This window comes from Aythya marila (assembly GCF_965140915.1).
Source record: "Aythya marila genome assembly, chromosome: Z".
NCBI classification, from domain to species: Eukaryota; Metazoa; Chordata; class Aves; order Anseriformes; family Anatidae; genus Aythya; species Aythya marila.
This window is the reverse complement of record NC_139080.1, coordinates 74,521,680-74,535,990: the sequence shown is the minus strand read 5'-3', so window position 1 is coordinate 74,535,990 and position 14,311 is coordinate 74,521,680. Positions and strand designations below refer to the sequence as shown.

General features: G+C 43.5%; 1 protein-coding gene across 2 annotated transcripts in view; it reads right to left on the bottom strand.

Moving 5' to 3' along the window:
- Nucleotides 1-1,498, bottom strand: part of SVEP1 (sushi, von Willebrand factor type A, EGF and pentraxin domain containing 1) — a 122,651-nt gene extending 121,153 nt beyond the window's left edge. For both annotated transcript variants that reach the window (XM_082782918.1, XM_082782919.1), the window contains exon 1: nucleotides 938-1,498. In XM_082782918.1, the coding sequence (XP_082639044.1) occupies nucleotides 938-1,438 (501 nt within the window). In that variant the 5' untranslated portion in view covers nucleotides 1,439-1,498. The remainder of the gene's footprint in view (nucleotides 1-937) is intronic.
- Nucleotides 1,499-14,311: the final 12,813 nt, after the last annotated feature.

The following is a 14,311-nucleotide window of genomic DNA, read 5'->3' as shown; positions in this document are numbered from 1 at the left end:
ATGCGTTTATTTGCAACTGCAACCGAGAACAGAGGACCTGCAAGCGCAGGCAGCATGGAATAATGGTGACAAGTTGCCCTGACCAGACTACACCATGTCCCACGCCACCACGTAGCTCTGCACACCTCGACACCACACCACACGCAGGACCACACGCCACCACAGCATGGGGGATCACACACTACCACCACTACGGGGAGGACCATACTCCACACCACCACCACATGGAGCATCATACCCCACACCACCACCATCACCATACACAGGACCACATGCCACCACCACATGGAGTTGCTCCACCACCACCAGTGCAGGGAAGATCACATCCCACACCACCACCACATGCAGGACCACAGTCCACCACCACCACTGCAGGGAAGATCACATCCCACACCTCCACCACACAGAAGACCCCATGCCACTCCACATGCAGGACCACTCCCAACACCACCACCACCAGAAGGAGGACCCTACGCCACACCACCACATTTAGGACAACAGTCCACCACCACCACCACCACCAGTGCAGGGAAGATCACATCCCACACCTCCGCCACATGGACGATCCCACGCCACTCCACCACCACCACATGCAGGACCACTCCCCACACCACCACCTCCAGAAGGAGGACCCTACCCCACACCACCACCATAGGGAAGACCACATTTCAGAGCACCACCATCACATGCAGGACCACAGTCCCCCAAGAGCACCAGCACAGGAAGGACCACACTCTGCCAGTACCACCACGGGGAGGATCACGTCCCACACCACCACCACATGGAAGACCACACTTCGGAGCACCACCACCACCCGCAGGACCACACTCACACCACACCCAAGCCCCACCACGGGCAAAACCCCACTCCGGACCCCCAGCACGGCCAGACCCCGGCTCCCCACCAGCCCCACCAGCATCCTCCCCCGGGCGCTCACCGCCGCCTGCTGGAAAGCCCCCTTGGTGTAGGTGCCGCCGCCGCGGTAGGCGATGCCGGGGATCTCTCTCCCCAGCAGGGCGCACTTGTGCTGCTGGGGCCGGCGCCGGGAGATGTAGTCCACGCGGGGCGCCACGTTGCTGCGCGAGGAGAAGGTGACGATGGCGACACGCGTGGCGGCGGGCACGACGGGGAAGTCGGAGAGCAGCTTCTTGACGAAGCGCAGCTCGCTGGCGAAGTTGGCCGGCCCCACGCTCGACGACTCGTCCACCAGGAACACCAGCTCCAGACGCCCGCTCCGCGCCCGCAGGCGCCGCACCTGGCGCTTGAAGGCACGGCCCAGGCGCTCCACGCGGCTCCCCGTCGTGTCGGGCAGCGCTGCTGCTGCTCCTACTGCTGGAGGGGCAGCCAGAGCCGGCGAGGCGAAGGTGGGCACCCGGGGGCTCTGCGGCAGCGCCAGCGCCAGCCCCCCCAAGCAGCACAGGGCCAGCAGCGGCCACATGGCGAACGCCGGCGGCTCGGGCGGAGGGCGGCCGGGCGCCCCCTCGTCGCCACACCTCCTCGCAGGGCGGCCCCCAGCAGGTACCCGCGCCCCTTTAATCCCCCCCGCCCCCGTGGCCTCCCTCCCCGGACCGCCCCGGACCGCCCCGATGGGTGCCGGGGGTGGGGGGGACACGGGACGGGGCGGTGGGTGTGGGTGTGTTTGGGTTTGGGTTTGGGGGGGGTCCCCGCTGCGTGCAGCTCACTAGGAGACCCCCCCACCCCCTGCACAGCCCCGGGGCCCCCCGCCCACGATGGGGGCTCGGGGTTTGTGGGGAAATGTCCTTGTCCGGGTTTTTCCTTGCTCGGTGTTTTGCCTCCCCTTGCTCACTTTCCTGTCATTCCCTCTGCTTTTTTTGCTTAACTTCTCTTGCCACTTTAACGCTGTCGCGGGTTCCGCAGGAGCAGCGGCACGTCTGCGAGTCAAAACCCCCCACCTTTAAACTTAATTGAAATTTTCCGCCTCTCTTCCGCCGACGGAACACCCAAATATCGCTCCTTTTGGCTTCCCCCAGCGCCCAAATTCCCCTGCAAAACGGCAAGGCGCCGCGCGAGAGGAGGCACCCTGCGTTTCGGGAGGGAAACGATGCGACCGATGCGATCGATGTCCAGCACGGTGCTGGGTGTGCGGGGCGGTCACTCCGGGTGCCTCGCAAAAGACGGGTTTCCGAGGTGCGCTTTTGCCACATAGTGCTCGAAGAGGAGACAGCAATCAGGCGCTGCTGGAGGGGCGTGCGGAGAGGAGTTTTGGTCCCGAAGGGTGTGCAGGTGATGGAGTGGATCAGTAAAATTTACTTACTTACTTACTTACCTACTTATTTATTTATTTTGACAGTGAAACGAGGCTGCAGCATCACGCCTGGGCTGCTCTGCCGTGCCCCTGCTGTAACAGGCAACCTTCCTGTCTTCAAGGGGGGCGGATGGAAGTCGCTACGACCACCAAAACCCCGCAGCAAATGGCTTTACTCCGTTGCTCTTTAGAGGATGAAAGAGATGTCGTCCCAGTTGCATTCGGCGTGGTCTGAGTAGCACCAGCAGCATGCCTTAAAACACTCTTCAACTAAATTATACCGGGCTAGGGACCGTGTCAGTCTCTGTGGAGCCTGGAACGGAGGATGGAAAAGTATAGCCAAGAAGAGGAGGTGAAAGTGGAGGGAAAGTGTGGTTTCTACAAGGTGCTCCTAACTAAAGTGGATGATTGCAGTTGTCACGTGTTCCTGTTAGTCCTGAGTGTTCAGGTCATAATCAACAAGTAATTTTCTCTAGGCCAATTTAGTTTGTTGGCAAGGTAACTGTCGGTTCCCTTGTTTTCCCCATGTTTTTGTAACACTAATCAGATTCAGATTTATAATGCGCTGTGGGACTCAGAAGCAAAGGAAAGGAGGATGAATTGGAGACATGATTAGCAAAGGAAGAATGATTCATGTTGATGGTCAGTTTTCATATGCACCTCCTGTACTGCCAGCAGGACAGACCACAGTCGGGAATGACCGAGTGTGAAAACACAGCAGTTCATTTCAGTCTCATCAGTCTCATTGGAACTGACACCTCCCTCCCCCAAATAACAGGGCAATTATAAATCAGCCCTTGATACACAGTTTGTGAAAATGCATATTCTCCTTGGTTGCGGGGGTCCTGCAATCACTCTGCACAGAAGCTCTTACTGGTTCACCTGAAAGCTGTATTTGCTGTATAAGATGCCCTTATAAATAAGAGTAGCAAAGTGAAGTCATCAGTTCAAGATGTAAACATATTTGTCACACAGTCAGTTCAGAGTAGAAAATGAGTAAACAGGTGAAAAAAAGCTAAGCTCTGATGGGATGCAAGTGTCAAACCCTCTCATGGTACTGACATGAAGCAAAATCCAGGAAAATTGAAGTGGTAAAGGAAAATTTCCTTTAGATACATGGATTATTCGCTTGCCAAAGACTTCAAAAAGAATCACTGACCTGTAACCTGTGAAAAACTTTCCTCGTGTGTTCTCCCTTGTGTATGGCACAGGTAACTCCCTTTAAAATCATTGGGATTCAACCCTGTTACGCAGAGAGCAGACACTGAATAAATATGTGATACTGTGAAACACCAGCATCTGTAATAAACATGATCTAACTGTATGGGGGAAAGACTGAGGACGCAGCGTCCAGAGTATTCCAGCGCGTTCCTATCGTGATTTGAACTGAGAGAACAAGAGACTGATTTCTGGAATAAACTGAATTTTGCAAAGCTTGGATTCCACCTCCGATATCCTCAGGAAAGTATTTTGTCCAAGGGGTTGTGCGTGTAAGAGAAAAGGTCATCTTACAGATGATGGAGGAGGGTGTGTGTGTGTAAGCAGCAAGAATTCTGTTCACTCTTATGTTCACTAAGCTTTTCTGAAGCCACCATTTCCAGTGGAAATCTCTGTTGTAATGAAATTGCTTTCTCCAAGCCTGCCTGCCAGTTCTTTACAAATCCTTTCCATGTTGATACGCTTAAGCTCTCTGCTTTTGATGGTCTTTTCCCTGTTGTATTCATGCATATTATTTGTGCTTTGGTTCATGCTGATCTGTAGCAGATGGGGAAGTGGAGAGCAGAAGGAGTTTTTCCCACTTCGAGCGTCCCTGAAGGTCAGAATATCTGCTTTGGGCTTCTCTGCCTGAACAGATAACGCAGGTTTCGTGTTGCTTCTGGTGACAACGTGCACGAGAAGGCGGTGTTGGGCTGTGATTCTGTTCTATTACAAAACAGCAGGTAACGAGAAAAATGCTAGATCTTGTTATTAAAGTGCCCTTGCCATGTGGCAAAGGAGGGCTGACTGTTCCGGACAAGGCAAGTTTAAGAGCTGAACTTCAACTACTTTTTACAATCACATTCCTGTATCTCTTTAATTGTCTTAATAAAATCCACAGACTTCACGAATTCCAGTAATTCTTTGCTGTCTCCCCACAAGATCATATGGTCATTTAACACCACCCTGCTTACTAAACAAAAGGGAAGTCTTTACCCCCAGTTAAAAGCCCTTCTGCAAACAAACAGTCTGAGGACTGCTGTCCTTTAGCCAAATAGCTTTTTGGTTGAATTACTCAATGAAACATGGCCAAGCATCTTTCCAAATATGGAGAAAGAAAGCATTATATTCCTCCCCCTTTGCGTTCCCCCAAATACAGCTGGACGGAATACATCCCTGTGTTCAACCCACACAGAATTCGTGCCTGCAGAGGCAACGCCACAGTATCACATACCCTACAATTTTTGGAGGAATGCAGGTCACTTTTGTTTTTACTGCAGTGATGTTCTGTTAGTGAGTGACTTCATGCCACAGTGGAAACACAGCCACAGCTGAAACATTAAGTCCTCTGCAGGGAACTTGCAGCATTCTACATTTTATCTAAGCTAGAGATAAAATGACAGCTTTAGAACAGAAATAAGAACCTGATGTTACTTCAGCTTATTCTGAGTCTCCCTTTGTGCTCACCAGAGCATCCATCTGGGGAAACGTCACACAGTATGGAGCCAGCAGAGCCAGACACCCTTCCATTTCAGCCACAGGCAGGGTTACGGGATTACCCTGTACTGTCCACTTCCCTTGCAGATGCCAGGAAGTGCTTCAACTTGGAGGTGTTTAAGACTGCGTGGGAGGAGCAAAGCTAGAAGGAACAGTGCTTATAGAATGGGAAATACTCGCGTTCTTAGAAAATGTCCTCTGAAATCTGCCTCCCGGGGCACCGTTAACTCAGTAACAGAAGTGCCCTGTGGGCAGTCACTGGTAGGTGGTCTCCAGCATCTTTCTGGTGTGGATGAGAGCAGCAGAGCTGTTCTGGGAAAGGTGGAGGAAGAGGAAGAAGGAGCCTTGGGAAGTTGCTTCTTTCTCCTTCCTCTTGTACCTTTGGGAGGAAGGGAAGAGAGGTCAGGTCCAGCTCCTGAGTGCAGAGAAGTGAATTCTCTCCTCACCCCTGAAACCTTCCCCTCCCAGAACCACTGCTGCCAGTGGCTTACTACCTACAGCCCTAGTTATGGTTTTCATTTGCTGTCCCCAAACTATGACAAAGAGCAGGCAGGAATGTGGTCTTGCAGAGCAGAGCCTGCCCTTTAGCTCCCTCCAGTAGGATGTGTTGCTGGCACATGCTGCCTCAGCACTTCCTGACCATCGGATATTTTTTTAGTGGTAGTGCTTAAAAGGAGTGTGGAGGAGAGATCAGGATGTATTTTACATTCAGTATTGAAAAGAAAGCTAGGAAATAACAACTGAGTGATTTTTTTGACATTTTAGGCCTCAGTCTTTGGCTCAAACAGAATATGAATAAACACGCATGGAGAAAATGAACGATTTTCTGTGAAAATAATAGTGCCCTCAAAAAAGTAAAAGGAGGAAAGAGATTCATCTTTTAAATTATCTCTTGTCTTATCATTAAAAAGCTAGGATAGATACTTTGGAATTCTTTCAGCAAAAATTCATTGGCTTAAATTATTTTAGGATACATTGTTCAGGACTAGAAACTTGGAGTTCAGACTTCCCACATAAATTGTTTAAACACACACAAATTGAGGGTAGTCAGTTTTGATTTATGCATGCAAATCCCATTGACACCTCTGGGAGTTCTGACACAGACTGAAGAGAGTACATGGCCCTTAAATGAGGGCAAAGTGTCTGTCCACATGACTTTGGAAAAAGATTATTACGTAGGAGGAGAAGAGTCAGTCTGCCAAAAGTTTCTACTTTCAGGCAGAGGTCTGTAAAGGAGATGGGTGTTTTAGTCTTCAGCAGAGCAAACAAGCGTTTGAGTGATCCAAGCTATGGGTTATGAGTTCAAGCTACAAAAAAAGAAAAACAAGATTCATATTGCTTTGCAGTATTCAGACAACGACAAAGTTTAGTCATAGGAATCTCATATTCACTTGTGGACAAGCCCAGTGCACACTAAGAATATCATATGGCGAGCTTCCAAGATTTTTTTTTTTTTTTAAAAAAAAGGTAGGCAAAATCAAAACATCTGCTGGTCTTCGTCTGTGCAGCAGATGTTGAGTACACTTCTAAGCTAATCTCACGGGAGTTCATGAAACATGCTTTGTCTGAAGTGACTGAATTTTAGCATATTCTATACCCCAAAATATGTGCATGATTTTTCTAAAGGTCTAGGCAGATATTAAATGTAAGGAACTTGTGAAAGACTTCTTTGATCATAAAAGGCAGGTTCAAATAGAAGGAAACTGGAGGCTTTGAAAGTTCTAGTGTGGAAGGACAGAAGATACAAGTAAAGTCTGTAGGGCAATGGTTGCTTAGGACTTTTTTTTTTTTTTTTTTCCTAAATAGTTTAATACTGTTAAAAATAGTTTTGGTAGATAGACTTTTAAAGGTTATTATTTCAAAACTTGCTGTGTATTATAACCTTGAAACACAAAATCACTGGCAGTCTTTAACTCTGCTTACTTACAGTGTGCAGTTTTGGCTCAGCTACCTCACAGGGTATTCTGCACTAACCCCACAAAACAAGACTTTGCTCTAAAAGGATCAGAGTAAATTTCCAAACTTTCTTCGCTTTCTCAAAAAGGGCCCAAAGAGCTTCAGAAATGGTCTTGAAAATGGTCCATGTTTGGAAAGTGGTTTTCTGAAGGGGGGATTAAAGCTCTGTCATTTCCAGAGGTGCCAAAGATTCAAGGAGAAAAGGTTTGGGGTGTGTGGAGCAGGTCTTCCCTACCAAAACTGAAGCTCAATAGCAGAGAAGTATAAATTTGTGTGGATAAGAAAGAGGTCCAGTCTTCAGGGCTATGGCTTCCTAATTAAAATTCACACAATATTTATCATCACCCATGAAGATCAAATACGTTAGACGTGTTTATGGTACTGTGATAATCATGAAAATTCCCCTCTCAGACAAGAAAAGATCTTTAGCCTGGAAAAGAGATAGCTGAAAAGAGATTTGATAGGCTAAAGAATTTGACAGATGGTAGTAACTCCTGAGAAAAACAGAGGTGATGAATAGGGAGTGACTCCACTGTTGCTTCCAGTGCAAAGATTAAGAGGAATTACGTGAACAGGTTGAGGATGTGTTTTAGAAGGAGATGCTTTGCACCACAGTGTGTACCTAAGCCGTTGAAGTCCAACTCACATAATGCGATGGATACCATATTTTTAGTTGTAGAAAAAACAGTAATAAATATATCTAATTTATTTAAAAATACCATTGAAATAATTCAAGGTATACATTTTCAAGCAATTGAAATTTTATGCATGGAATAAAAATAAATCCAAAGCTTAAAAAATGTGAAAAAGCATCAACTTCCACCTCTGAAAACTTGGAGTTACATATCCCAGATTTTAAGAGAGTATTAACGTGTCCGTATTTTAACTGTTCCCTAAAATGTGTCAGATGGAGAGAGGGTTCAAATGTAGACAGAGCCTTAGTCTAGTCTGGCATGGCTCATATTGAGTTCATACATCACTCTCCCTCAGTCTGAGAGCTTGTGTGCATGTTACTCAAAATATTATTCTGAAATGAAGCCAGACCAGGACTGAAGACATGAGAAGTAGAAATATTTTCAGAATTACTGTGATACACATCTAGGACAAAGAGCCCTCAAAACCACAGCACCAAGGGGAGGAAAATAAACAAGGCTGGAGAGAGAGCGTGTGCCTACAGGAAAACGCATGACTTCAGGGACAGCAGGAGTAGTCAACACTGAGCACAGTGTGCTGGAAGGGGAACAGGAAAGAACTGAAGTGAGGGCAAGAGCAGTGAGAAGGTCCAGCTACGTCTTCCTTTCTGTGGTACTGGGGACAGGAGTGGGACATCCCAGCCAGCGGTCATGTCACAACACTGGGACAGCTGGGAGAGCATCAGGCTCCCTTCTCTTCCTCTTCATGACATCTGGTGCATCCTTTCTGTCCTGACAGCAGGTACTCAGTGCCTCCAGAGCCTGCAAACCTTTTCTTGGACTTACACACACAACCCTGCCACGTCCACTTCAGCAGCCTGTCAGGAGCACAGACAAACAGAAAGGAGGACACACTGTGTTTTGGGTTTGGCTCCCTCACCCACTTGAAATCACACTAAAGATATTTGCAGCAGTTAAACCAGAAAGGTGTTTGAAGTAAGCTTAGTACTTCTTTTAGCAGTCTGACCCATTTGACTCATGTGAATTTGTTTCTGGTTGAAGTGACATTTAGCGTATGTCCTCTAACTTTAACCATCCAAAGTGTCTGTCTCCTTTCCTGTATGATTAACAAAAGCTAAATAATATTAAAATTTCAGCAAAAAAGAAACAAACATCAGGAAATTCAAACGGAGGTTGATTGTTCTGGACTTAATCCTTCCATGCATATTCAGGCATAATTCCCATCCATTACTGATGGGAATTTTGCCAGAGTAAGCGCTAAGTAAGAAAGAGAGACCCCCCAAATTTGAATTTATTCTGGAAATCAGTGAAATCAGTGAAACCAACGAAGCCATGGCAGCTGACACCATTTCAGAATTTCAAATATGAATCTGAATGAAATCATCTAAATGTTACAGCTGTTTTCTGTTGTGTAGAGTGAATAATTGTCTTTCTGTCCTCACACAGACATGCCCATGTATGTGATGGCCCTAAGGTGCATGAAGATGCATCTGCACCATGACTAACCATATGCTTTGCATGCTGCCTCGCTCTTTGTCTGCATTCTGTAAGTAATCATGTCTCCCTCTATATCTTGCTGTTTACCTTTTCTGTGGTCTTGTATTTTGTCTACTTGTCAAAAAGATTTGCTTGAGCTTCTGTGAGCAAATCAGTATTGTGTGACCACAAAGGAGGCAGAAGTTGGGTAGACCTAGTTCAGTTTATGCATGCTATCATTGCTTTTGTTTTAGATTTTTGCTATTGGATGAACTTTCTCAAGAGGAAAAGCAAGATCCTCAGCTAAAGCTGACAAAGAAACTGATCATTATTTTTTTTTTTTTTTGTATGTTTTTATTCTATTGAAAATCCATGTATACTTTACATTTTATTACCAACTGCTTTTCCTTTAACTCTTGTATAATTTGGAAATTAATTTGTAATAAGAGTTCTACTTTTACAGTTTCATAAAAAAAATAGATAAAAGGAAAGGCCTCCTCCATTACTCATAATTTTCATAAAGGGACATCCAGGTGTTCTTTTTCTACATGACTCCAACTTTTCCTAATCCAAAACCTAGACTTTACCTTTTCTTGCTATAGGGAATGAAATTAGGTTAATTACGACAGGAAAAAGCAAACAGTTAAGTACATTTTTACAGAGTATATGGTACAAGATAAGCATTGCAACATTGGCCAATAGACCACTTGCACTAAAAGCTGAGGTACTACTTTGAAAAAAATGTAATTACAGTGCTATTGACAAATATTCATTGACAAATCTTGGGGAAAAAGTCATCAAATAAATATGGTGGGTATACTCTATTGTATCCTATATAAAACCTGTTTTTGTTATTGTTGGGAGTAGATCAGCTTTATTATTATTATTATTATTATTATTATTATTATTATTATTATTATTATTATTATTATTATTATTATTATTATTATTATTATTATTATTATTATTATTATTATTTTCCTTAAATTACTTAAGGCATGCAACTATTAAGTCATGTTGGAGAGTCATGTCTACCAACTCAATGCTCGTACTCTTCCATTTTGTAAAGGTGTTCTACTTATGTGTATGTGGTGTTCTGTTCTTGTTGGAGAACTGAAACTGTGGTTTTAAGAAATTGTGATTTCATTGTGGCCTTCAGTCCTCTGTTCACTGAAATTTATGTGACTTCAGACCCTGCTATGCTTTGCATTAGACACCAGGCTTTGGGATAGATTTCATGTACGGTTTTCCACTCTTCTTGTGATGTGGTCATTTGTGAAGACAAAGGTTGCCTCTGTACCAAGCACTGTGGAGAAGGAAAGAGGCTTGAAAAGGGAAGAGCTTTGGGTGACGGCAGCCAGTAGAGAAAGCCTTCATTCTGCTTCAACAGTCTTTTATTCTTGTCCATACCAGATTACTGAACTTTTATGGTGTCTATGTGCTAAATACTGCTGCATGACCAAGCGAGAACCTACTGCTGCTTGCAGCTTTGTTATCTTCATCATCAGTTTCAGCCCCAGTTTCTAGATGACTTATGGTGGGTCCTGATAAAAGTCCCACTGGCTTCTAAAAGAACCTATCAGATTCAAGTCACCTGAGATCAAGCCCTTTAATATCATAAGAGTGGAGGTTTAAGCACCTGCTTTTACTAGAAACATGTGATGGAATCACTCAGTGCAGTGTGGAGAGGCTTTTTATATCCAGCAAGATATAAATATAGTTTGTAAATACCCATTCAAACACTGTGGGGGAGAAATGCCAGGGCTGATTAGTAGTCATGAGGTAGGGACAGAAGGCCTGGATCATGCACTGTGTAGAAAGAGGTACTTTGGCTCTCTTTTGCTATTTTCTTTCCCACTAGTTTGTGGTTTCAATTTCCCTTCCCAATGTAATGTTTATATTTTCCATCCTCATCATTTGTATGTACACATAAAACATATGCTCTTAATTTTGCCCTTCCTGTTAAGCGTATCAGCGTAATACCCTGATATCAGTACTCAATAACCAGATTTCAGTCAGTACTTTCAAAGAGCTCTTTGAGATCCCCAGACACCAGGAGGCATCTCTACAGGTCTCTACCCATATTGGCCCGAAGCTACACTTGTATTTACACCAAACAACTGGGAACACTTTCTGGATATCTCTTTAATACACCAGGATTCACAGAAGGAGACAACAAAGTAATAGTAGGATTCCTAGTTAGATACAGTCCCTAAAACATCTTCGTCGACATCAGCAGAAGTGTCAGAAGAGAACATAATTGGTTTGTAACCTCTCTTCATGAACAAAAAGAGCAGCTCCTTTCACCCCAACTTAATTGATGTTTTACACCAAAAAACTTCTTGCTTACACTCTTTGCCTATTTTTATACAATTAATTGCAAGTAATTTCAAAATTATTCCATGAGAGATACATTCTCTAGTCCAGAATGCCAAGAATTGCTTCTTTTTAAATTTTTTTTTTCCTACATTGTTTTGTTTGTGCATAAGCCCATGAGCCACTCTTGATCAACACAGCTGGTTAAGGTGTTTACAGTGTGTATCACATCCTAATGTTTCAACAGGAAAGAGTAGTATTTTCAGAAATAACAATTCTATTACTTAATCCTTAGTCTATGGGTATATACAGTTTTCAATGTCTTTACCTTCAAGAATGGGCAGATATCCATCAGTGACAGTCCCTGCCCTTCCAAATCAACATGGGATATGTAAACTCTTTACAGCTAATTGACTGACTTTGTATGCATAGCACCTAGCCATGTATGTAAACCAATTACCTTTGAGCACACCAGGTTCACTAGGGTTTAGCCACAAAATGGTGCTTTTTGCTGAGGATAAATCCACTTTTTTTCTCAGCTTCCCTGGGACAGAGCCATGCTAGCAGCAGTTTACCTTCCCTCTCTCTTCCTTTCCTTCTTTCCATATTGTTGATGAGGATGAATGAGACATGGGGATGTGGATCAAAAAAATCAGAACAGATCCCAGTTACTTAAAACGACAGGAACAAAGTAAATGACAATTAAGTGCCAAACTATTTCCAGATCTCTTACACAGTCCTAGAAAAAAAAAATCTTTCTTTCCCTAGAGATTCCTTCTCATGAGGTGTTAAGCCCTTCAAAAACTAGAAAGAGTCAAAACCTTTTGTTCCCTCTAGGAGTTTTCCCATTTACATGACTAGGAAATTTTGCAGGTTTTCCTGTTCCACTTGCAGATGTAACCAGATTAGCTGTATACCACTCTTGTGTTTAGATAAATACAAGAAAAGGGAATAAAATGTATCACAAATATACATTGTTTATTACAGCTTGAGAAATTTTTAATGTTAAAAACAGAAGTGCAAAGTACATTCTCATGCTTTTTAAAGTATTGTCTGAGCTTCTAAAATACTGAAGAAAAAAAAATATAGACAGGAGGGAAGAGGAAAATTCTACTGCTCCATGAGCTCTAAAAGCGCATTTTACTACTGTGATGTCCTTAAAAATGATTGAGTTATGGTACTGCACATGTTTCTTCAACTTCTGTAGATCTGTGAATACCAAATTTATCAGTTTGTCTTCTTTCCTTTGTTCTGTCCTATGCAATCTTGAGTTGGCAGCTGAAGGAGCTGCCAACATGCCGACAAAAGTAATGAAGGAATTGATATGCATACAGTCATTTAACGCTCCAGTTCAGATATGTAACCCTGGTCAGGAAAGACATGCATGACAAAAAAGCTCTTTTGAATGAAAGCCAAGTTCAGTGACAGCTCAAATTCTCACTGAAGCCAATAAAAGGTTGGATTTAGAAAAAGAATGGAAAGTTCCAACTCCTTAAGTAAAGTTTGCAGAACTAGAGGGGAGATAATGATGGAAACTGCTTTTTGTCCTTCATGAAAGGGTGAAGGATTACGAAAGTGTTCCTTTCCACAAAAATAGTAGTTTGAGGTATAAAACTTTCTCATTTCAAATACTAATATTTATGGATTTATTACCAGCTGCATATGTCACAGACCAGCAAGCAAGAGCTTTCAAAATAACAAATGTAGTTAATGTCCATATTTAGAATTAGTATTCTTTTCTTTCTCCATTAAATAGAAAGAAGAAAATGTAATTTCTTCTTTCACCCATCCCTTCCCTTTTATTATTTATTTGTTCTTCTTTCTCCTGCAAGCACATTTACACATTTACAATAAAGGTTCTGGAGTTATAACATTTTGGGTGAAAACCCCAAATTGAGCAGCTCAGAAAAAAACAACACAGAGTAGAACAAGGACGATGAACTCCTGGAAAGCTGTGAAGAGGTAAAGAAAACAGCTCCCTGTAAGGGTAGAGGCTAGTTTTGTTTACTCATGATGATAGGAAAGAAGGGAGGCTGCTTTTCTTGTTTTAAAGGCTAGGGTCAACCGTCCTCTTTGGTGTTGAATATACAATTATGTGTAGATATAAATAATGAATACTGCTCATGAACCATCCTATAAAAAGCAGCAGGAGGTACTTTCTAATGTAAATACAGGGAAGGAAGAAAATGAACTGAAGTATCTGTTACAAAAACAAATACTGGTGCATTTCAAATCACGTTCATCCTCTTCCTGTCTCTTTGGCACAACTCCACCTGCACAACTGGAGTGAAACGTGCTGTCCACTGCTGTACATAGGAGAAAAGTGTGGTGTTTCCCTGTCATCTAACCACTGATACATCTTATTGATCTGGTGTGAAGAAGGACCTGTTGGTTTCTCGTTGGATTTCAGATCTTAATGAGGCCACCAAGCTTAGCAACAGCAGTTAAGATAGAGCTTGAAGAGAGCTGGGAAACAGAAAGGGCTAAGGATTCTTTTTTTTTCAACCATGTAAACCTAATTGTGGAGGCTACAGAGGTGGAAAAAAAAAAAGAAAAAAAAAAGCAAGCACTACACTATGCTTAAGCAAAGCCAGATCAATTGCAAATAAAGACAGATGAACTTTATCTGAACAAAACAAGAAGGGATGGAGGGATTTGAAGCTTATCTAGATAAATGGTATTTTGGTGATAGAGCATGGCTTTTCTCATGGGCATCATTTATTTTAATTACCCTACACAGGAAAAAGAGGATGCTTTGGACAGAAGGAATTTTGCTCAGACATCTTGACCTAATTAAGAGTACACTGACATTTTATATTTGAATTCTGTCACTAACATGCACATGACCTTGGAAAATCATATTGGTTATTGTTTCATGAAACAATCTTAAACAGTCACACAAAACATAATGGGAAAGCGCATTTATTTTCCCGGGCTTTGAACGTGGACG